At 39.9% G+C, this 25,720-nt stretch overlaps 1 protein-coding gene across 2 annotated transcripts in view; it reads right to left on the bottom strand.

The window, feature by feature from the left end:
• CNTN5 (contactin 5) overlaps positions 1 to 25,720 on the bottom strand; it is a 955,706-nt gene that overhangs the window by 170,199 nt on the left and 759,787 nt on the right. The window contains exons 10-13 of one of the 2 annotated variants that reach the window (XM_074957075.1): positions 17,165 to 17,346; positions 5,875 to 6,005; positions 3,525 to 3,654; positions 1,829 to 1,979 (exon numbers count right to left, since the gene is read on the bottom strand). In XM_074957075.1, coding sequence (XP_074813176.1) covers positions 1,829 to 1,979; positions 3,525 to 3,654; positions 5,875 to 6,005; positions 17,165 to 17,346 — 594 coding nt within the window. Of the gene's footprint in view, positions 1 to 1,828; positions 1,980 to 3,524; positions 3,655 to 5,868; positions 6,006 to 17,164; positions 17,347 to 25,720 lie in introns of both variants that reach the window. The other variant, XM_074957069.1, reaches the window with a different exon arrangement.

Raw genomic sequence — 25,720 nt, 5'->3', positions numbered from 1 at the left:
AGCATCAGATAAGTGTTCATACTAACCCTCAAAGCCTTCTTCAGTTCACCCATCACTAATAGACAGATACCAAGTATGCCAACAGGTACACATTTTATTTTCCTGAAACTATCCTTACTTATAGTTGTTGTTTTTGTTTTTATTATTTTTAGTACACTTCATCTCGCTTATTGTTAACATACTTCTTGATTTCTTGTAACTGAATCCACTATATTTATGATAGCATTGGCCCAATTCAAAACATTGGCATGCTGTTGCACCAGTGTAAATCAGAAATAACTCTATTAAAACAACAGAGGGCAGAATTTGGCTCTATTTGTTTAATATCAAATATACTATCAAAGTCATGACTATATTGCAGGGACACAGGGATCAGATCCGCCAGTGTGTGTAGGAATGTCAAATAATTTACTATATACCTCTGGATACATCCTACAGAACTACAGTCTACATCTTGGTTTTCTGTTATCATTAAAAAAATAATGAAACTCAGTTTAATCAAAGGCATTCTGTTAGCTCTGGACTGTATCCTGTCACCAGCAGACATCAGCTGGCCGGACACAAAGAAGTGTTAGATCAAAATGGCCTGAACAAACACAGAAGCTTAATAAAAGTAAATAGTCAGCTTTTACAAATCCAGGCAAAACGAAAGTCTCTTTCGTTTTGATCACTACAGAAGTTCAACAAAGAATGGCAGACAGATCTCATTATTAGTAGTGCTTGATATGGTTAATATCAGCCTTATAACTTACCTTTATCTACACACCCGCATTATCAAAATATACCATTCCAAAACCACATCTATATACTAATGGGTAAAATAGTTGATGTCATACATTGCCTTATCTTTCCAAAAGGAGCCAAAATCATATGAAATATTGTCCTTTTTCTTTTTCAGAACAAAAACAACATGAAACTAAATTGCCATTTGCAAAGATCACAAACAAGATAACATTCGCCTTCCACCGCTTACCGAAAGAGATGCACTGTACGGCTTTGATCAGTATCATATAAATGCAAAAAGACCTCGCTTTTATACTTCACAGTAATGCCAGACAAGTCAGTTTAAGTGGTCCATTCATATAACATTACAAGAAAGAAGATACCATTATTGTGTATTATTAAAGTCCATGTCAAGGCTGGCAAAACTGCTCTAATGTATAGTAGTGTTTTCTTGAGTAATGCAAGTGCAGTTGGCATCTGACCTGCAGCTGCTTTAACTGTGTTTAAAGTACAGAGCTGGACAGAATTTATTTAATCAAACAGAGCCTGTTAAACAGATGTGCCATTAAGTACCAAAATGATTTATTATAGACTTTAATCTTGTTGTTTAACTGTATTGTTGTTCTGTGCAATGTTTTTCAAAGCACTCTTGAACAGGACTCCATTGACAACAAGCTGTCAAGCTTAGCTTGGGTCCCTTGTAAAACTATCTTTAACAAACGTGGTGTTCTCATGTCATCACCACAGCAATCACAGCCTACAAACATTTCATCTACTGAACCACAAGATGTGTAGCACCTTCATATCATAAATGCAGCATTGCTGAAATGAAGAACAAGGAATAAACAAAAAAGGAAACCATTTTTTGCCTTTTCTGCATCATTGTTTAAACCAGCAGAGCTTTGATCCCAAAGTTAATAACAATGTCCATCCACTACAGGGAAGATAATTTCACTACTGTCAAACTAATCAGCTTGTCTAGTAACTACTATACATGCACTCTCGTACATACATAGCATATGTGTGCCTCTTGTCACTTGCTGTACTTTCCATATGAAACCACATTAACTGCATTAATACTTAGTTTACTGAAGAGACTTCTGACCTCTTATTCCCTCTTACTGCTTTGTCTCCTTTCTTCCAAGTGATGGTTGGTTTTGGAGAGGCTTGTGGTTTGCACTCAATGACAACTTCTTGGCCCCTGGTAATAATTAAAGTTTTCTTCATCTGATTTAGTGCAAAAGTGGGAGCTGAGGCTGTTAAAAAGAAATATGTTAGTTCTATAGAGAACAATCAGCACCTTCCATTTCAACGAATTCTAACAGATGGTTCATCATCCATTTTCACTTTTTTGTTAGGAATCTATTATAATACAGATCATATGGCATGTATACAAAAAAATGCCATTAAACCAGCATCCAATTCCAATGGCAAGACTAGAATTTAATCAACCTATCAATTAATAAGAAGTCGTTCATATCAACATATTAAAATTAGATTATTTGTGAAATCTAGCAGCTTTAGAGAAAGTCTGGAGAAATCAACAATAAAATTAAATACCTTTATTACAGTAATTAGCTCAAAATATTAGTATATTTTAAATTCCACAAATCCACCCAAAGCTGTTAGTTGTTACAAAGAGTTTGTTGATGGGCTTTTTAGTTGTTTTGCCTTTTTTCTTCCTGAAAGCCAGCTGTGGAAAATTGAAAATATATTTCTAGTTTTCTGGAAGGATTTCAAGATGTTTACAATTTTGGCTGCAATTTTTTTTCCAAATTCAGAGATATTTTAAAAACTAATAGCCCAATTGAGTGACCTTTTTATATGTTGAGTAGTACCTTACTCCTTGAACAGTCCCATTGATTTAAATGGGTCTATCTGAAGCATAAGGTACTAAACAATGCAAGTAAGGGTATTGCAGTGTGACTCTAACTTATGGTAATTTTACAATGTGAAGGTTCAGCATCCCTTTGTAATTCCATGGGTCTGTGTACCTGTTAAGCTAGCCTTGCAAAAAATTCACTCAGCAGCAAAAGTGACAGCTCATCCCTCATCCCTCCCCGGGGCCCTCCCCCCACACTAATTTCTCAACAATGCCTGAATTTCAAAACCTAATTTTGGATAATTTTAATGATAACATTATTAAAAATGGACAATTTAATTTGTTCTGTTTGCTTCATAACAAAAACCAGGAATGCAACTACTAGGTTAATGCATTATTATGGCAGCACAAAAAGTCATGATGTGAAAAGTTTAAGGTTACTACAGCAGGATTATACTGGCCATGTTGCATTCACTGTATAACGACAAACACAGAGATATGTTAGAGTGCATGTTAAACAATGAAACTACACTCCGAGAGTACCATAGCAAGGGAACTTTGCAATGAACAGGGTTCATTACATTTTCACAGGTTAGAGGGGGTGAAAATGTATGTGTGTGTCAGGGGATTTGGTTGTGCATTTGAACACACAGTTAGAATTTCCCCACTGCACATTGTCCCACATACAGAATTTGGTGTTAGGTTAGAAGAAATCACTAAGCATAACTGAAGGAGGAGTTTCAAAAAGATACCAATCTGGTAGCAAAAGTACTTGTCAACCCCTAGGCAACCAAGGACACACTCACACATGAATAAAAGAAAGAGGAAAAGAGGAACCCAGCCAAATTAATTATACAGTTTTTATCCAATTCTGCTAAGGTTGGAGATGTAGGATCTCTTTATCATGACAGACCATGGAGCCATGTAATTATCAAAAAGAAAGAGGAGAGCAATCCTATTCTGTTCAGACATTACTCACCTAAAATCTTCAGCTCAGCACTGGCATAAATGGTTCCATATTTATTTTCTGCTAAGCATTGGTACATTCCAGCATCTGAGAGATTCACACTGTGGATCATCAGTACACCATTAACCATCTCAACCCTGCTCTGTAATGGAATGAAAAAAATAATTCTACAAAAGCAAACAAATGAAGTGGATTTGCTGGGTTCTTAGTTTTAGGCAAGGGAGCAATAAAGTAAAATAAAATAATAAAATAAATCAATGTGGTTAAAATATAATTTAGCAATTTACTAGAGTGAATTTTTTTGGATTACTTCCTTTTGTCCTCCAGAGAATGAGAAACATAAAATATTTTGGGGTCTGAAAAGACCAAAAAATGAATTTCCCTCTGGGTTATTTTATTTGACTGTAAATGCAACATCCCTGAGCACTGTTTTTTTCCCCATGATCCACTACATCAACTTGCTTTTTAAAAATGGTTCAGCAAAGAGTACTCTGCCAACCTTCAGCAAGGAGTTACCTTCCTCGCTAAGGAACCAGGGTTCAGATGTAGTTTAGGTCACAAGGGAAATGTGTTTGGTGGTCTCAAAGGAGTCCATAGTGAATGTTTGTTTACATACCAAACCCACCATATAATCGAACACATTACTAGGCCAAACCTGCAATACTTCGTTATGCACATGAGTAGTCTGATTCGCAGGAATGGCACTATTTTCATACAAGACTACTCATGTGAATAAGGGTAGCAGGATCAAGTTGCCTTTGTATTAATTGCAGCATCTCATCTGAAAAGGCCTATTAATAGAAAATAATTGCTGAAGGTCAGAAGCAAGGTGCACTGACAGCTGTGTAGGGAAATTTGCACTGCATGTGGCTATATGATGAATAATTTGAGCTGTGCAATACGTTCTTCAGTTTCATTACTTAAGACTATTAGGTGTGAGTTAAAATATATTAATAAAATTGCATTTGAAAATGTATATGGGATTAATCAATACCCTTCTCTTTTTTGAGGTCTGAGTTTCAAGTTGAAATGGAATTTGCAAAGTCTGTATTGGCTGTTTGGAAAATCTCAAGACCACAAAAGCACAGAGATTAAAAGTGCTCCAAAGTCTGGACTGATTTTCCACCCACCTCCAGAAAGGCAGATATGGAAAAGCTAAGGCATATAAACTTGTTTTCAGTGCCTCAGGACGTCAAAAATAAACTGCCTTATATGTTTGCTCTCTCATTGTTTTCATAATTGGTCGATTTTCACAGATAGATGAAGTGTTCACTGAAAAGAAAGGCATAGCAGATCTTTTATATTTATAAATCCATTCTATGAATTCATTAACATATGGAGACATTTTCTTCCAGAATTGAACAATTTTGTTTTAACCTAGCAATGCATGAAGAGTCTACAAACGCTTTTTTTTTTAACTCCTCTTAGCATTTGGAGGCGATAAAGAATAGAAATATGCTGCATAAAAATAAAACAACGTGAGATGAGGTGATGACTCAGTTGAAAGAAAGAAAAAAATCCAGACCATGCCAATGTTGGTCATTTGCATAGAGAAACACTCTAACATAGATCTTATTTTAAAACTTGTCAGATCAGTGCAGTAAGGACCTGGAATTCCCTGATGGAACAGGCCAATGATATTGGCATGAGAGGTGGGGGCTTTGCTTTTCACAGAAGAGTTATTAAACCATCAGATTTTTACAGGTGCAAAAATCAGACATGGCTATTGAGAAAAAGCCATACTTTGTATTAGTGCATTAATGATGAGGAACATGAGAGCTATAATAAGAATATACCATGTCATATCTAACATACATGTAGCTGGTGATGTTTAAGGGAGTCTGTGTTTATGGACTCTACACTGGTGTAACTTACACATCAAGGAGCAGGTCCACTTTTTTGCTCAGCCATACAAGGGCCATTTACAATATGACCCTATACACAAACACTCAGAAAGATATAATAAACAACTCAACCATAAACATCATAATCAAAAGCAGAAACAAACAAAAATTGCCCAATCTTGCTCAGAAGGATATCACTAGTTTACTGATAGTAAGGGCGAGAATATTTCAGAGTCATGGATTCTGAATAAAAAAGGCCCTGCCTGCTATCCTGTTTGGATTACAGGTAGCGAGTGAAAATTTCCAGCTCACCTGATTTCACATACTTTGACATAATTCAAGAGGCAGACCCACAGGAAAACTGGCGCTACATTATCCAAGGCTTTAAATATGAATAGAAAAAGAAAAATCTCCTTTCTGAAGCATTTCCTCTTCAGCACTATTTTCCCAGCTCACTTTCGCTGAATTAAAGAGGAAACTACAATTTACTGGTGGCTTATTGAGCACTATACCTGTACCCAAAGAGGGACTCCATTCTTCAGCCAATGATAGGTGGGTCGTGGCTTTCCAGTGGCTTTGCATTCCCATCGGAGCTGCTCTCCACTGTCTAACTGAGTATTGTTAAGCTTCTCCACCCAATGTGGGTAGGCTATAAAAGAGAGAAAGCATAATAAATGCAAACACAAGAGGCTGACATGACTTCAGTTGATGTTTTAAAGACCTAATCAATTAAAAATACAGATTGTAAACCAATGTGCAGTCCATCTTAGTATCAGTGACTATATTAAATCACATGCAGATTAAACTCATTTAAAAAAGACACACTGAGGGTCAAAGAAGAAAAGTGACAGAACCAAATAAATTTTGAGTAAAGGATTCTACAGGACTATGAGCTGAGTATCACTCTATCTGGTACTAGAGAGACTTTATGTTTTAATAACATATAACAGACTAATATAGTACAACATAGTTAATGCAGCAGTTATTAATATTACACGCATTTATTTTTGATGACCATCATCATAGTATCTGGGAACATTGCAGGTCTTAAGTTCAGACTTAAGATCTCCGTAGGGAGTCTGAACACCATCGTCTCCCTGCTGCTTGTTGCTCTGTCAGTCCACCAGGAAACTAGGATTTAATCAACTGTGGAGGCCTGTTGGTGAGGTGTTTCATCCAGTTCTTTCCAGAAGTGGTCTCCCTTGTGCTCAATATGCAGGGAGTGAATGTCAGAGGTGTGGGCTGGCTACTCAGTGTCCACACTTGGGACATAACATTCTAGCGCACCCCATGAACATAAATCACATGGTGAGTCAGAGACAGGAAGGCAGACCCTTAAGGTAGCATTGGACTAGATCACTGAGGGGCATATATATATTAACAAGCCTACTGATTTTCACCCAGCAGTCAGCTGGCAACGAGTGGAATGAATGAAGCACGGGACTAATCCTGTAAATCAGATACCCATAGATAGAACCCTTCCCTGTAAAGAGCCACAGTGGGACTGCATGAGGGTGTAAGTGTCTGCCTATGCAGGTCAGGGTCCAGGTTTAATGTTAAACCAAGGCAAAGTTCAGTGGCAAGGAAAAAATCCAGATCAAATTAATCTATGAATCTAAAACATTTAAGAATAAAACACTTAAATCCTTTCTGCAAGGAACTGCAGAGACTAAGCAGGCAATGTCATTGACTTCAAGGAATACAGAATAATATTTCTGGCTGGGCTGGATAATAATCCAGAGTTAGCACAGCAAAGGATCTATTCTGGACACCGGGGAATCAATAAACCACTTAAATAAGCAGAACCTATGGTGGACTGAATTTAAAAATAAATCTAACAATCTGTCTAGTGTCTGACAGGTCACCAATCAAGAAGCTGAGAAAATGTGAGCTGGCATGATAGGTAACTAGGTGAGTGTTGAAAGCCTAACTACTGCATTGTGCATTCGCTGCATGGAATGTAAATCAAGTCTACTGCAGTGTTGTAGTTGTGTTGGTGCCAGGATATGAGGGAGACAAGTTAGGTGAGGCAATATCTTTTGTTGGACCAACTTCTGCTGGAGAAAAGGAACAAGCTTTTGAGCATCACAAAGCTCTTCTGCAGGTCTGGAGAAGGTAACCAGAGTGTCCAAGATGGGACAGATTGTTAAGCATAAAGGGTTCACCCATACAGTAGGACATGTTAAAATGAAGTGGACAGTTAAGGGTTAGCAGGCAGTACAGTGTGTGGCAAATTGTTGTAAGGAGCCATAAAACCAATGTCTCTGTTACATGCTTGGTTTTTAGAGTCCAGCAGAGTTATGAATTTAAGTTCCCAGGCTCATCTTTTGAAGATGTGCAGGTTTCCTTTGAGGATGAGGACTGATAGCTCAGATATAGAGTGATCATTGTGTGAAAAGTGTTCCCCCAAAGATGATAAGGTATTTTGTGTTTTATCATTTCTCTGTGTGAGTTCATTTGAGAGCATAATGATTGTCTGGTTTAGCCACATAATTGTTGTTGGGGCATTTGATGTGCTACATGAGGTACACCACACATTGTGATAGACGTGTAGGACCCCGGGATCTTGAAAGGTGTTTTGGGGAGGTGTTGATCATCGTAGTTGTGGAGATATGTTTGCAGGTTTTGCATCTGTTGTTCTGGCAGGGTCTACTGCTGCTTTGAGTTGGTGTGTCCTGGTTTGTGGGCAGGATATATCTGATAATGAGCTTGGCGAGGCTGTGGGGTTGTTAGAAGGCCAGCAAAGGGGTGTTCAGAAAAGATTTCTTTCAGGATGTGGCCCCCATTAAGTACGGGATCTAATCGTTTGTTGCCATTCAAAACAAAAACAAAAAAGTCGAACCAAGTACAACAACTCCACAATGAACAGAACACCACTTCTGGGAGAAACCACGAAACCAGAACCCACCACATGGATACTACATGATACTCCAACACCATCAACCTGTCAAGACTATCCCTAACTAGACCTGAAGTATATGTACTCTCCAAGGGACTGAATTTCTGCCCCACCTCAGAACCTTAGTACCCTACTAACATGTGGAAAATTAGAATTTTTCTGTTGACTCCACCTCAAGGAATTCTTTCACAACAAAGAGGAAATTACCCATAACTACGACATCTCCACTATGATGAGGTTTACCTGGCCTTTTGAGGCCCCCTAATGTAGGCCCTGCAGTTCTACTTCATTCTGCCCCAGGAAGGAGCAGCAGAGGTGGGTCCTCCAGGCCTGCCTAGATGGTCATTGTGGAAGCTGCCAATCAGAGACCAGTAGGCTCAGATAAAAGAAGCTGCAGGGCCTGAGCAGGTCAGTTCCTGGCTGGGACCAGAGGAGAAAGGAAGGATGCTCTTTTCAGGCAAGAGGAACTCGATGGGCTGATTTACTGGCCCTGGGAACATGAGGACCTGGCAACTGTAACAATAAGGTAATAGGTGAAAGGAAAGGGGTTATGTGGGAAAAAGCATAGGGAATAGGAGCAGCAAACTGGAGGCAGGGGTATGTAGCTGCTGTGTATAGAGTCCCTGAATTGGGACCCAGAATAGCGGGTGGGCCTGGGTCCCCCTAACAGCCGATGCTGGAGTGGTATAAGCCCCAGAAAGGCTAGTTTAATAACCCAAGAAAAGGAGCTAGATTTAAAGGGCTCAGAGACAAGGCTGAAGACCCTGGTGAGGGCTGACTGACAGTTCCATCTGGTCCTTTTACTAAACGCCGAAGAAAAAGGCTAGACTCAAACAGCCTAGAGATGGGGCTGAAGACCCTGGTGAGGGCAGATTGTAGGACTTTAGCTACACTGAAAAGGGTTAATCCATTTTTGACTGTGTGACTTGGCTGGAGGACTGAGCCACTGAAGGCTGCCTAATGAGGTTGGCAACACACAGGGGGCACCAGGAGCAGAAAAAGATTGCAGCACCACACCCAACCAACAGGAGGCACTCACAAGAGGTGAGTGTAGCCCGTCACACCCATCAACAGTCATAAGAAAAAAAGAATCATCTCACTGGATGCTGCCCAGTGGGAAAAACCACACACTGTATCATTACACTGATTACTTCAGGAAAAAAAATCGACTGTGAATTCCTCAACAAACATTACATCCACAATAATCTCTCCACCACCATAGGGATAACTATGCAGTCCCTGAAATCCAGCCACCAAATAGTGATCAAACCAGCAGACAAAGGGGCACCATTGTAGTCCTTAATCTTGATGACTATGTCAATGAGGCAGACAACTCTCCATCACCATTTACTATAAAGAACTCAAACTCAAATGATTGCACACCAAAATTCACACAAGCATTTAAAAATACCACCAAATCCTTCCGCAAAGATCGCTAAGGAAAACTACATTCTCACCCCCCCTTGAATTCATCCCAGAAACCTTCTGTATGCTTCCCAAGATACACTCAGCAAACAAAGGGTCAGTTTCCTCCAAGACACACTGATTTCCTCCAGAAACTCTGTAACATTAACAACCTCCTTCAGAATAACATCCTTGCCACTCTTGATGTCACCTTCCTTTTCACCAGTGTCCCTCACCATGATAGCATTGCTGCCTGCTTCAAATGCCTACAAAATAATGAACAATGCTCAGAAATCCACCCCAAATGCATTGCCAAACTCATCCATTTCATCTTCACCCACAACAACCTTACTTTAAATAACAAACACTTTGTCCAAATGATGGGAACAGCCATGGGTATGAGGACGGCTTCCCAATATGCCAACCTCTTCATGGGCCTCCTCAAAGAAGAATTTCTGGAAAAATACACAACAAAACCCATGATATACCTGGGATACACTGATGATATTTCCATCCTCTGGTAAGATGACCTAAATTCCCTCTACCACAACTTCAACAGCCACCCCCCATCTATTAAACTCTCTCTAGCACATTCCCGCACCAGCATCAACTTACTGGACTCCATGATCAGCTTCAAAAATGGAACCCTACAAATAACTATATACAAGAAACCCATGGACCATGACACTTACCTCCACAGATCCAGCAACCACCCCGGACACGCCAAGAAAACCAGCCAGACACACAAGTACCACAGAATTTGCTCAGAAGAGAAAGTCTGGGACACACACCTAAACACATTTAAAACCATCTTCACCAAGAAAGGACACTCCACCAGAGAAGTAGATCACATCATGGAATGGGCCACCCAAATACCCCAGGAGAACTTGCTTCAATTACAAAAACAACAACAAAAATCCCACTGACCGGACAACCATAGTTATCACCTACCACCCTGTTGCTGGCACCCAGTGCCGAAAGGCAAAACAACAGCAGGGGTTCGTTACTTGGTGTGCTTCACTCAATAATCACAACGGGGTGGAGAAGCAGAAAAGTTTATTTGCAGCTGCAAACAAGGTACAGGGAAAATAAAATCTCAAATCCTGCACCCCAGAGCAGGTCATTACACACACTTTTATATTTTTTAATGCTACTGCACTACACATTAGCCAATTAAAATTTTGCACAAATACTCTGCCTTCCTTATATGGGTTACAACAATGTTTATTTCCTGCAACCTCTAACAAGCATTCCTAGCAACTTAAACAACCAGCACATTTTGTCTGGCCTTGTAGTTGTTTCTCTCCTATTATTTTTAACTTGGTGTCAGCAAACCTTACACTATAAGGCATTATCTGCGGCTGCAACATTGTTTTAAGAGCAAAAGAGCTTACTCAAACCAGCCAGGCCTGAATTCTATTAAGGGGGGTTGAGAAGAAGCCCTTAGGCCTTCAGCAGGGAGACTTCCTCGACCCTTATGGCCTTCCATCCCCTCAACTTTCTGTAGTATCTGGCTGACGAATCTTGCCCATATGCTCAGGGTTTAGCTGATCGCCATATTTGGGGTCGGGAAGGAATTTTCCTCCAGGGCAGATTGGAAGAGGCCCTGGAGGTTTTTCGCCTTCCTCTGTAGCATGGGTCACTTGCTGGAGGATTCTCTGCTCCTTGACGTCTTTAAACTACGATTTGAGGACTTCAATAGCACAGATATAGGTGTGAGGTTTTTTGCAGGAGTGGTGGGTGAAATTCTGTGGCCTGAGTTGTGCAGGAGGTCAGACTAGATGATCATAATGGTCCCTTCTGACCTAAATATCTATGAAACTTAACTAGTGGCCATACCCTGGGGTCTCCAACAACCCCACACTAGAAACCATGCAAGGTACAATCAGAAAATTACAACTCATATTTGATGAGGATCACATCCTGAAACAAATCTTTTCTGAACCCCTCTTCTGATTTTCAAACAACCCCAAAATCTCTTCAAGCATCAGAAGTAAACTCCCCACAGACCAGGATACAGCAACTGAAAGTGGCCACAGACCCTGCCAGAACAAGAGATGCAAAACCCGCAGACATATGTCCACTGCAACAATGATCAATACTTCAACACTGCCCCTTTCAAGATCCATGAGTCCCACACATGCCTATCACAACACATGGTATACCTCATCCAGTGCACTAAATGCCCCAATAACAATGTGTGTGAAACCAGACAATCACTATGCTCTTGAATGAACTCACACAGAAAAATGAGAAATGACAAAAACACACCGTATCTCCTGTGGAGGAACATTTTCACAGAGCAATCACTCTATATCTGAGCTATCCGCCCTCATCCTCAAAGGAAGCCAGCACAACACCTTCAAACTATGAGCCAGAGAGCCTAAATTTATAATTTTGCTGAACACTAAAAACCATGGAATTAAAGAGAGCCTTGTTTTATGGCTCATTACAACATTGTCACACATGTTACTGGCTGCTAACCTTTAATTGCCCACTTCATTTAAAGTGGTCTCCTACAGCACAGAATCATAGACATTAGGATTGAGAAGGGATCTTGATATGTCATCTTGTCCAGTCTCCTGCACGGAGGCAGGGCTAAGTATTATGTAGACCATGTCCTTAAAAACCTCTAATAACAGAGATTCCACAACTTCCCAAGGAAATCTGTTGCAGTGCTTAACTACTCTTACAGTCAGGAAGCTTTTCCTAATGTTTAACCTAAATCTCCCATGCTGCCATTTAAGTCCATTACTACTTCTCCTGTCCTCAGTGGTTAAGAAGAACCATTTATCACACCTCTTTATAACAACTTTATACATCCTTGAAGACTTATGTCCCCCTTCAGTCTTCTCTTCTTCAGACTAAACAAACCCATTTTTTCAATCTTTGCTCATAGGTCATGTTTTCTAGACCTTCAGTAATTTTTGTTGCATTCATGCATTCATCCGGACTTTCTCCAGTTTGTCCACATCTTTCCTGAAATGTGGCACCAGGAACTGGTCACAATACTCCAGTTGAGGCCTTATCAGTGCTGAATAATGTAGAATAATTCCTTCTTGTGTCTTGCTTAGAACATTCCTGCTAATATGTCCCAGAATTATGTTCTTTTTTTTTTTTTTTTTGCAAGAATATTACTTTATTGACTCATTGATATCCACCATAAACCCCGGATCCCCTTCTGCAGTCATTTTATATTTGTGCGATTGATTTATTCCTTCCTAAGTGGAGTACTTTGCATTTGACCTTCCTGAATTTCATATTATTTATTTCAGACCATTTCTCCCTTCTTCCATTTCACAAATCCTTTCCCACTCTTTCATGGTGTGTGGGTCTATATAGAAGCAAAATAATGAAAGAAGGATGATAAAAAGAGGTAGGGAAGAATGAAGGGCAGGAGAAAGGGGGAGAAAATGAGAGGGGGAAGAGAAAAGAAAAGAAGGGAAGAGGAGAAAAGCTATAATGCATTCCTCCTGTGCTTCTACATCAACTCACTCAATCTAAGAAAGCAAGTAGTAATGACTAATTTAATTATCCTTTTGCAATGCATATTGAAAATTCCACAGATCCTAAGTAAGTCAGAATTTGTGAAGTTCCCTAACTAGTTTGCTAAGGGGAATGATCTATTTTCCCTGTACAAATACGCATTTTTTTACTCTCTACTGTTAATCAATTTGAGCCTCAATAGAAGTCACTGCAAATTACAGGATGACCAGATGATTTGGGGAAAATCACAGCTCTCAAAATGGAGTGCAGGCAAGTACATTTGGTCTGCTGAGGATATCTTTGGTTTTATCAAAATGTATTTTTAAATCGTCTTGTCACTCTCAGGACTGAATTTCAGCCAAGCACTGAGATCATTTCCAAAATATCAGCTGCATCACACAATCATACTACAGCTGGATGTTGGCATTAGGTAAAACAGGAATTAAATGAATTTGTGATTGCATCAGACTAGCCAAGCAGACCTGGTGTTCTGGGCACTCCCAAAATATCCCTTGGTGAACCAGATCAAATGCAACTGCAAACTGAGTAAGATTAAAACTGACAGCAAGCTAGTATCTATCTAAGGACATATGTAAATCACTGTGACCCTCAGTATGACAGTGTTAGTGCTGCAACCTGGTCTGAAGCTGTAAAAGAAACTCTCTTGTAAGAAATGATGGCTTACATATGAGCCCGTGACCCTAAGACAACCATCTCCTATTCCAGAAACATGAGTGCCTGAGACATGACAATGTGTTCTACTATAAATCATTCGATTTAAGTGTATTTTAAAATAAGAAGTATAGTACCAAACTCTGTTCAAAGTGATGCTAGAAAATCCCACCATAACCATGTTGTCTGCAGTACAGTTGGATCTGTGTTGGTCCCAGGAGAGTTCTCCATAGCTCGAAAGCTTGTTCCTTCCATCAGCAGAAGTTGGTCCAATAAAAGATATTACCACACCTACCTTGTCTCTACCATAACAATAGCAGCAGCAAAGCGAACTGTGATTGCCATATAGTAAAACTTGACTGAACTGTACTCTGCTCAACCAGAAACCCACAAACCAGCCCTGAAAATGGATTTCTGATTTTGTAGAATCCATGAGCCTCTGCTGCTGTCTCTAGAACGGGACAGTGGGAGTGATATCATGTGTTCCATGGCCAGTGGGGGCACACTTCACTTCCTGCAACCTTAACTGATTTGTGGGTATGTTTAAGTACTTATGGGTAGGTGCTTATAATTTGTCTTTAATCATGAGTGCTATTTTCCACCCCAGGTACTTACTTGCTAGAGTGCAGACCTTAGCCTGGGTCTCCTTTCCCTTAGTGAGGGTAAGTGAATTTCTGCTCTGCATTTGGTCTCTTAAATCACATTTTCTCACATATTTGATAGGCTGTAAAATACAATAATCTGCAGCAGGTCTCCCCTTCTTAAAATTAGAGAGCTTGTTCTACTGTAACTCCACAGGCTGCAAATTAACACAACCTGTAAAGTGTCCACAAAAGACTGTGGTTGAAAAATGGCCTTTTGGCAATCACAGAAACATAAAGGGACTAGAGAGAACTCATGATGGTGTGGGGTTTGGGATAGCAGCATTATTTAGGTAAGAAATGGTCTCTGTAGACTGATTCCTGACCTTCAGGAGCAGCATTATGGGCACCAAAGACTATTTGCTTCCTACTAAGAAACAGAATCTGCATCCGTGCTAATGAGAGAGGTAGTGCTGATTAGTGGGTAGAGCACTGGATTGGGACTCTGGAGATCTGGGTTGTAGTCATAGCTCTGCCACTGACCTGTCAGGTGACCTTAGACAAGTCACTACACCCTGCTGTGCCTGTTTCCTTATCTGTAAAATGAAAGCTCATGATACCTTCTTTGTAGAATGCTTTGAGATCTACTGATGAAAAGTGCTATATAACAGCTAGTATTATTATTGGAGGAGAACCAGGGAGACACCTTGTAGCTCAGCTAAAATGTACTGGAACACGAGTGCTTTTACAAAATATTGTGGAGAAAGAGAAATGATATTGCTAAAAAACAAGGGCTGTCACTCTTTAACAGATACCATTGACAATACATGGAGAAGTTTTGTATTCTTGTCTGTGGAAGAGATCAGAGTGGTTCCTAGCCCTGGAGTCTTGTTTTCAGTGGAAACCTCAGAAGGTTAGGGCAGAAATCGCATTATGAATGACATGCCCAGTCAGACTTGTGCAAGCCACTATATTTGAGAGAGAAATGGGGCACGCCCTTCCCAGCACCCCTTTGCATATAAAACCCACAAAACTGCCCTTGGCCCTGGCTGGAGGAGGTATGAATGAGAAAAGAGGGGAAGCCTCATCCAATGAGATTGTGACATTCATTATAGGCCTGAGGTGCGATCAGAAAAAAACATCAACAAGCTAGAGGGGACAGGGATGATTACAAAACTGGAAGATTTGAATTACAAGGAAAATGAACTGCATCCATCCTAACAGTGTATACATATTTGAAAGATGTAAGTACCAATGACAGAAGAATTATTTGTTGTGATTATCCTATTCAGTGGAGAATAATCAAATGGAATTAAGAAAGGGAAAATTAAGGCTGAATATCAGGAAATACTTTTTTTTTTTAGAGTGATCCATTAGGCTGAGGAACAGTCTCCAAATGAAGTATCAGAACCCTGTTGTTTGGGACATTTGAAATGAGTCTAGAACACCGGAGAAGGTACTGAATGGAACAATGTTGCATTAGCAGAAAGATTTGCTAGATGACCTTATGAGGTAGGACTCTTTCACCTCTGATGTCTGACTATATGATTCAAGGTATGGTGAAAGTGAAAACCCATATAATTGAAAGATATAAAAGTAAGTGTGTGTTAACAAAACACTGTATTTATTAATAAAATACTGTGAAACAAGGCATCTGACTGGTAAACACTCACACTGTGCTGGTATCTGATATTCTCACACAGGTAAAAATGTGCCATTCCTGAAATAATATTTTAAAGTCAGCTTTCCACAACATTTTTTTTCTCTCTCAGCTGTGTAATTTCTCCAACAAATTACATCAGCTTTGAAAAGGGAAGATCCCTAGCTTTGCAATGAGACATGCACCACTTCCTTCTAGCCCCAAAAGGTCATCTACATTATGAGATATAAAGGGCTTGTCTACACTTGAAACCTTACAGCGGCACAGATGCAGCAGTGCAGCTGTGTCTCTGTACCCCTTCAGTGTAGACACTACCTATGTCAATAGCCATGTTTTTTTTTATGTATAAGGTCATAAGTTTTTAATGTTTTGGCCTAAATTTTCAAAAGTGACAAGTGAGTTTTGGTTCTTCGGTTTTTGGGTGCCCACCTAGACACACCTTAAAAGGGGTGATTTTGAGATGGCAGATGTTCAGAACTTTTTGAAAATCAGACTGTTTGAATGTGCCAAGAACTGAAGCACTGAAGATGACTTTTGAGAACGTAAGCAGCTCTCTCCTTCTGATCCTTGTAAAGTGAGTCTCAAAGTAATTTGGATTAATAGACAGAGGAATACAAGAAATAACTGCAATATAACCATTAAACAAATCTTTCCATCGCATTTCTAAAAAAGATTTTCTATTACATATATCATATACAGAAGTCATGAGAGAGTGGTGTAGTATGTAGTTTTTATTGCCAGCATGATTTTGAGAGGTCCAGAAACAGGAGAATATTTTGCAAACATTTTTTTTTAAATTACTGGTTTTAAGAAGTTTCAACCTGCTGTAAAACTGGGAAAAAATCTGGGGGAAGAAACCCCCTATTTCTGTTGAATTTTTGAGGAAAAATGTTGTAAACAATTTCAGCCAGCTCTGCTTGCAACTCAATATTTAATGAGTCGTTTACTAACAAATATAGGTTGTGATAATTTCAAATTGATTTTATATAAAGAAAGAACCCATTCTTTTTTAATTGGCTGCAGCTTTATTTCATGTGTATCTGCAGCCCTAAGTATGGACAAATTACTGCAAAATGTTGCATAGTACTTTCTGGATACACACTTACTGTACACTTGTAGCTGTCCTCTGAAGACATTCCTTCCACGCGAGTTTTCAGCTTTACATTCGTACATCCCTGCATCCTCTAGCTGCACATTAGGTATTTCAAGAACAGCTTGGGACTTTCTCAGACGGGCTTTACTTGGATTATGATCATTAACTTTCCTCCACGAGATTGTTGGAACAGGGCTGAAATATTTAGTAGAATTACCGTTAACACTTTTCTACTATTAAGAATATAGATTCTGTTATCTGGTAATTTAAGTACTTAATAGTCTAAGTGGCAATAAAGTGTAATCACAATTAAGGCCCAATGTACTGCTTGATATACTTCACATTCCATAGGGAATGTCTAATAAGTGGTGCTGCTGTATAGGAGACATCCCTATCTTCTACAAAGGAGGTTAAATTTTAATTCAGATTAAGTAAATCGTTCCAAATGCTCTCTGCAGGGATTAATCTGCTCTCCAAGTTTTACTATTGTTACCTTGAGCACCTTCGTTTAATGGTTAAAGGAAATAACATCTCTTACGCCTGGGCGAACTTTATAAGTGCAGCCACTCTACCAGCTTCCTGTGATATTATTTTCGAGAATGATATTAACAACACAGTAGGCTGGAAAGTATTTGGGGTATGCCTGTCTATAAATGCAGATGGGATGTTATAATACTACCACATATCAAATAAAATATAAATGTCTCAATCATTTTATGGGCCTCCTATATAAGGTGACCATATTTTTTTAAAAAAAACTATGATATATTTGTAGAAATATTTTTAAGGGTTAAAATAGTCACTTTTAAGAAAAGAAGTGTACTGGTGTCATTATTTCTAGCTTCAGACTCAGTGACAGACATATTTCTTGAAATGCAGGTTTTTTCCCCAGTAGTTTAGTGTTCTGAATAAGTGTGTCATGAAACACTGAACAAGTGTCTTTTAACCTTTATGCTGAGCAAAAGAACAGATTTGAGAATGTCATACTCATTCAACTTTTCTCATCACTCCAAACACTCAGCACTCATTCCTTTGCACTATTTTTCCAATACTTTCAATACATTCTACTTGGTATAGTAATACAACATATCTTGTAGCTATAACAACAACTCCAAACATTTTCAAAGCCAAAGTATTTCAGGTCTTCTGACAGAAGTTCCTAGGAGACATCATATGAAGAAATGGGATTGTGCCACATAGTCTCTTTAGTCATATGATATCTACTGTGTATTTACTAGAGGAAGACCTCAAATCAAAAGCTGGATATAAACACCACTGAAATTTGGGAGAGTTTGCATTTGGACCAAAATTCATAGATTAGGCCCAACTCTACAATCATTCACACTTCTGACCTCTCTTATAAAATCTAATCTGCAGGGTTTGCACTAATCTTACAAGAAAAATGAACAGGTGCCTAGAACAGAAAAACATCAGCAGCAAAAATTATACTTTTGTGCCTCATTTTTTGGTTTCTTAACTTCTGTTATTTACCTTGGGGCTAGTTATATAGAGAGATACTAAGCCCTCAGAATTCCAGATCAATTCTTGGAGCTGCAGGTGCTTAGCAAATGAAAAAAACCAGGCCCTAGACATCTCAAGCTTGGCAGCCAAAAATTATGGTGTTATGAATGAATGAATACATGTTAATACATACATTCATAATAATTATGATAATAGAGTTCCCAGGTTTCTCTTGTTCTTCATATACATAACCCTCTTCTTATTGACCTTAGCCCTGTCACTTAGCCATGGATTTTTCCCTGATGTCTTTAGCTTCCCTTTTCAGTCTTCTATACTTTATAACATCAAATGTATATTGATTGCTATCTGTTTCCACTTTTTCCATTGATATATTGCTTTTTTACCTCTAAGTGCTGCCTTCACTTTGCCACTGTACCAGCATGGGCTTTCAGTCAAAGCTGTGCTCCTTGATTTGTGGAATTGTGGTTTTTTGGCCATCTAATAAATTCTTCTTAAAGATCTCCCATTCATTCATTCATTCAGGATCACTGGTCACAAGGCAACTACGAACTTACATGACAGTGATTAATTCATATTCATCCTTCATCATGGGGTTCAAAACAGAGTTATATCATGTTGACTGAACAACTGCTGTGTGAGCAAGACTGCATGGAGAAACATGGAAATATTTCACTATGCATAAGGTTGCAAAAAATTTTGAGCCAGCACTGTTATCTGGGCTGCAATCCTGATTTAAATGAAATCAATGGCAAAAGACCCCTTTATTTCAGTGTTTCAGGATAGAGTCCCATTGACTAGTAGAATTTTTCCTAGCATATCTTTCAGAGAAACACTGGAGAAGTCTTGAAGTACTAAAGTTAACTTGTACAGTAGTACAGAAGTCACTACGCAAGTCAATGTATCAAAAACATTGTATAAATTGCATCAGACTTATTTATTTTATTTTATTTTAAAATTTACTTTAATTGCACGTTGTAGCAAGGTAGAGCTTATAGGATGGAAAATACTAAAAGAACTTTTTGCCATGGCCTAGATCATTAAGAAACATATTTTTAATAATCATGGTTTTTCTCATGATGAGGAGGGAATAAGTGGAATTTTTCAAGGAGATAAAAATACTTTGGCTGCAAAGATCTAATGATTTCAAAGGAAAGTGCTCCCACACTGCAAATCACTATTTATAGACAAGTTGGAGCTCCGTTTAATGAAGCTTTTTTTTTCCTTGCATAAGTCACAAGCGAGGTATGAATTTTACATCTGAAGTGAAAAATACAGCCACATGGGTTTATCCTTGGTGACATTTATTAAAAAAAAAAAGAAAGGATAGAAAAAGAAACACTGTATACCTCAGTGAGGATATCAAAGAATAAAGTTTACATCTTTGCTCTAGAAACCTCAACTTCTAGCATAAAAATGTTATGTGATGCATACATCTTCCATTTAAAAATATTTAGAGCTTTTAAAAAAGATTTTGATGATTCATGTTGGAGTTAGTTACAATTTACATAATTAGTACAAATCTATAGGAATGTTTACCTTTGCTTATATTTTATTAATATATATATATATTTCAAACACAGACCTTTACCTTTAACTTTATGCACTGAGTACAAATAGGAGGGCTTGCACATCTCACCCCTGATACAAAGCTACATCTCTGGACACCTCAAGTGAAATTTTAGCCCTCTAAAAGACAACGTCAAAACTTCTATCGATTTCAACAGGGCCAGGATTCAGGTCTAGCCTTAGGGGTGGGTCACCTGGGCCACCACTTAGGGCACTGTGGTCATGGGCCACTGTGCGGCAGCATAGAGATACACACTGCTAGTAGGCAGAGGAGCTCCACAAACTCACAGAGGCAATACAAGGTGGGAGGTGTATGCCCAGATTTCTCCCTGCTTCTTTCTGGCAGAGGAATGTGGGTGGGGGGCAAGCAGTGACACACAGATACTGCTTGCTCCCTCCAATGTTTCTGCCTCCCTACGGGTTGTGTGGAGGGGAGTGAGGAACAAAGCCAGGACTCCCTGCATCCAGGTCACTTTCCCCACCTGGGCTGTGCTGTGAGGTGAGCATCAGGAGCTGCTGCTCTCCTGCCCTCTCCTTACGCAGCCCAGGTGGGGAAAATGACCTGGACACAGGGATCTCTGGCGTTGCTCCTTGCTCTTCCCTCCCAGCCACCTGGGGGTGGGGGAAGAGGAGCAGCATTTGAGGAGGGAGCGAGCAGCAATACCAGCCACTCTGTGCATCCAGGTCAGTTTCTACATATGGATGCAGGATGGGAATGCAGTGTTAGGGGTGCATGAGGGGGGTGCAGGGATTGGGGCTAAAAGGGCACAGTGCAGGGGTTAGGGGAGAAGGAGACACAGGAGGGGTATGCAGTGTTAGGGGTACATGAGGGGGGTACGGGGGTTAAGGGAGAAATGGGCTTAGAAGGGGAGTGCGGAAAAGGGACACAGGAGGGTTTAGGGGAGAAAGAGTTATTAATTATTATTATGTATTTTACAAATAATTTCAGACATGTGCATCAGTTTAGATTCCTGAAATCATGCTCAATGTTATCAGTGACTACTATCTCTCAGCTTCCCTGCAGTAGCACAAGATGGGTGCATCTCCCACTCTGTCTGCCTGGGTTCTCTCCTTCCCTTACTTTATTCTTGAGAGCATGCAGAAATCTATCAGCAGGAGCCAGAGATTTGATCCTGAAACCTTTACTCTGCAAGGAGTCCTTACCCGTATATTTAATCCCACTGAACTCATGAAGGTTGCAGGATCCGTTCCTGGCACCTCCGTCAATACAAATTAAGCACTGGGGGGGGGGGAGGCAGTGGGTTCTGGGGGCTGGCAGCCCAGGTGTGATGGGGGGCAGGGAGCCCGTGGGGGCTGTGGGCAATGGGGGGGCACCATGCTTGGAGGAAATGGGGGGCACAACACCCCTGGGGTTCAGGGGCACCAAAACACAAGTTCGCCCAGGGCACCATTTTCCCTAAGACTGTCCCTGTCAGGATTACACTTCTTACCCAGTTCAGCTGAAATAAACATTCTGTGTAAAGCTCTGTTTGTGACTATGGGTACATCTAGACTTTGAGTTGGGGGTGTCATTCCTAGCTCAAGCAGACATACCTGTGCTAGCTTTGATCAAGGTAGCACACTAAAAATAGTCCAACTGTGACAATGTGAGTAGAGGGAAGGGACAGTCACTCCACGTACAAGCCCTTCCAAGATGCTAGGTGTGTATTCAGCCCCTCCTGCTTCTGGTGCTATCATTGATATTCTCAGCACAGTCCCTCCACCAGAGCTAGTGCAGGTATATCTCATGAAGGTGGGAATCGCAAAGCCACCTCAAAGGGCAGACATACCCTCTGAGAGATCAGAATTAATTCTACGTGAATGTCTGCACAGTATGCATATTAAGATGAATGTGAAGAAAATAGGAGCTGGATTTCATCTCAAACAGACTCTAAGAGTGGTGTTTTCAAAAGTGCTCAGCGCTGACCTAACTCTTCTTCCTTTGAAGTCAGTGGAGCTTTTACCATTGACTTGACTGGAAAAGTTCTAAACACTTTTTGAAATCCCACCATAAACACCTCTAGTGTCATGAGCACCCAACTCCTCATGAAAAAGAACTTGCTAGGATCCATCAAGAATATACTTATTGCAGTGAGAGGTAGGATGGGAATCAAGAAAATTTATCTCATATCTTCCTGCTTCCTAAACAAACTTTTTCATGGGTCTAACTTCTCAATATTCTACAACATCATAGCTAGGAAATGCATAGTTCCCATTTTCTGTTCATTTTTTGTAATTTTCATTATCCTTTGTATAAAACATTATTTACCTTTTTCTGTAGTTTCAATCATTTTTGTGTGGTTTTCCTCCAACTCTCATAGTAATTTTACAAATAAATCACGGGATTTAATATTGCCTTCAAATGCTCAGGTGCACTGCATGGCTGCGCATTTGAGATTACAAAGGCCCCCTTTCTCCTTATGCCCTCTAGCCTTCCAACTGTGCAAAATGTCTACTAATTATTACAGGATAATTTTGTACGATTAAAATGTCAAGGAGTATCACAAAATTCTTCCGATCATATGCTTTCTAGAAATATGCATTTGTCAGCCACATAATTATACATTTGCAATGTCCACATAACTCTATTCTGGTCAGATATATTATAGAGCATTAGCAGAGAGTTTCATTCAGATATACAAGACTAAACAATACATTGTCATTTCTTTTGGTTAACAGAGGCTATTCAGTGGTCATGAAGGGTAGAGGTTGCTAGAACTGAAAACTTAACCCATAGAACAGGTACAAAAGTCAGAAATTGTGTAAGCTTCCCCTCAATACCAACCTTGACCTAGGGAAAACATCTATATCAGTCATCAACAAATACACAAGACATCTGTCTTTTATGTTTGGGACAATTTATGGTTCGATTTTCAGAGGTGCTGAGCATATGCAATGCTAACTGACTTTAACAAGAGTGGTGAGTGCTCTGAACTTCTGAAACTGAGGTCTTTAAAGACTCACGCTCTTCCTAAACACAGTGTTCATTTTGATTAAGACATAACAAAACAAGAAAGCAGAAGCAGCCAAGAACGGCAGTGGGTTTAGTTTTAAAAGTAGCGAGCAAAATGGAAGCACAACTTTCCTCCTCCTCATTTAAAAATAGGTTATTGTCCATTTCTTTTAGTGAGAGTTAATATAATTTTAAAAGGCAGATTTCTCAGCAGCGTCACTCCAGCATTAAGGAAGGGAGTTTGAGCGAGGTGTGTCCAGTGTTGATTTTTTGCATTAGCCATACTGCAGAATTCTTTATTATTTCGTCTTCTAACCAGAATAATGTTGATGCCATTCTTCTTCTTCTTCTTTTTTTCTTTTTTTTTTTTTTTTGGTACTACAGAGATGCTGCAGATTTTAAAGCGGAGCAGAAACAGGCTCAGCACTATCTTACATCACAAGAACCTCCACAATCATCAATCAGCATGCCAGTGCCGCTCCTGGCAACTAGTTATACCTCTCTGTGGGAGCTTTGTGGCTCAACTGGTTAAAAGAAAGAATTTTTAAAAAATAGTTTGTCTACACATTATATTTGCTCATAAAGTCAAACTGTTTGTAGTCTCTCTGTACCATTCCCGCTGATTACACTGTTCACTGGATAAAGGCAGTCAGATATGTCAAGCTTAGTTATTAAATACTAATTTCCAACAACAAAAATGTCACCAACCAGTGACTGCATCCAATCATCTTTGGCCAAGATAACCTGCAGGCCTTTTGGATAAGGAACAGCTAGTGATGCCCATTGTGGTGGTGGGGAAAGCAGGAAGTTAAAATAAAAAGTCAACAACTCTAAATTAGAGAGCATAGATTTTTTGGAAGTAGGAAACTTGCCAATGAGTACAAATGAGGCAGATTGGTCCATGCCCAATGAGTCTAGGGAGTGCCCATAGAGGAAGGTTTCTTCAACACCACCCCTTAATGGCAGAAACAGAGAGTGAGCAGCAGGAACTGCTAACAGGGATGGGAGAATTTTGATAAAATGTTTTTGACTAGGCCTTGTATAAATGTATGCTCAGAGATATTCTACAGTAGCAACAACCCAATTGCTTACCCTGAGGAGCTGTCATTGGTAACATGCCAGATTCTGCAATTACTAAGACTTCCTGAGCTCCCCTCCTTTTCTGACAACAGTGGAAAACTCTGTTTGTGTGGTTCTGGCTGGAGGACTGGGAATGCAAACGGCAGGAGTGAGGTTTCTGCTTCAAATTTAAGGCCACCCCAGATCCATTAATGGCTGGCTGGCAAAAATCTGCTAGATAATCCCCTCTATCTTTGTACCTGGGGCAAAGCAGAGTAAGCTATTGTAGATAGGTTGCAGTAACTTGCATGGATTCTCTCTTGCACTGAGGATTGCAAAGGCAATTGTGGTCCCTGCTCGGGGAGGATTGCTGTGGGACTGGCAGCACTGCTCCTTCATGAGCTTTGATGCCCAACTGGGAAAAGGTGCTGCAGGTTTTGAGGGGGATGAACCCTCTGGGAGGGCAAATTTCACCTCCTTGAAAGAATGAGGAAGACACTCACAGGTGAAGGTCATGAAATGAAGCTGAGAGTGTGCAACCAGTGTACAGGAGAATGGGGCCTTACGCATTTACATGGAATTTACCAAATAATCTCAACTGAGCTGTTGCAGAAACAAATCGTCATTGATTGCAATATGTGCAACACAGTTATTCTAAAAAAAAAAAAAAAAAAAAAGAAGAAGTATAAGAGCATGTCTCCTTATCCCTAAGTTGAGAGGCAAGGTGGGAAATATCTCTCATTGGACCAACTTCTGTGGTGAGAGCGACAAGCTTTCAAGCTGCACAGAGCTCTTCTTCAGAATCAATCCAAAAGGAAAAAAAAATAGGAACAAACACAAGAGCTGCACGTTCCCTTCCATTAGCATTTTGTGATTAAGATACCTATCCGATATTGTCTGAAAATGATTTCAAAGTGGATGAAAGCCTTAGAGTATGTCTACAAAGCATTCTGGACCAAGCCTCCCAGCCTGGGTTGACAGACTTGGGGTAGCGGGGAGTGCACTAGTGCTCTAAAAGGAGCTGCACAGACAGAGTCTGAAGTTGTGGCTCAGGGTCTAAAGGCCTCTTCCCCCCAGACTTCAGAGCTTGAGCTCCAGTCCAAGCTGTAACTTCAAAGCACAGCTATTTTTAGAGCGCTAGTGGGAGCCCCACTAACCTGAGTCAGTTGACCTGGGATGGGAGGCTGACTCCCACTCAGTCCAAAATGCTGTTACACACCCAGAGAGGTTTATTTGTCTGACAAACATGCGCCATATATCTGCCAAGGATAATACAAGGGCAAAATCCTGGAATTGCTATTTCTCATGTAAGGAACATGAGATGGGAACTGCTAGTTTATGTTTGAAAAGATTCTTTCTTCTCCTCAGCATCTAGTCTCTTCAGGAATAGTCATTGTAGCTGTACAACTGATAAATCCAGTTCTAAGAAACTTCCGAAATCCTGGTGGGATTAGGCTGTATCAGTGAATTTGAGGCATGACTTCCACTTCCTAAATGCAAATCCAGTGC

This window comes from Natator depressus, chromosome 1, assembly GCF_965152275.1.
Source record: "Natator depressus isolate rNatDep1 chromosome 1, rNatDep2.hap1, whole genome shotgun sequence".
In the NCBI taxonomy this organism is placed as follows: domain Eukaryota; kingdom Metazoa; phylum Chordata; order Testudines; family Cheloniidae; genus Natator; species Natator depressus.
Note: the sequence above shows the minus strand (reverse complement) of the source record. Positions and strands in the feature narration are given on the sequence as shown.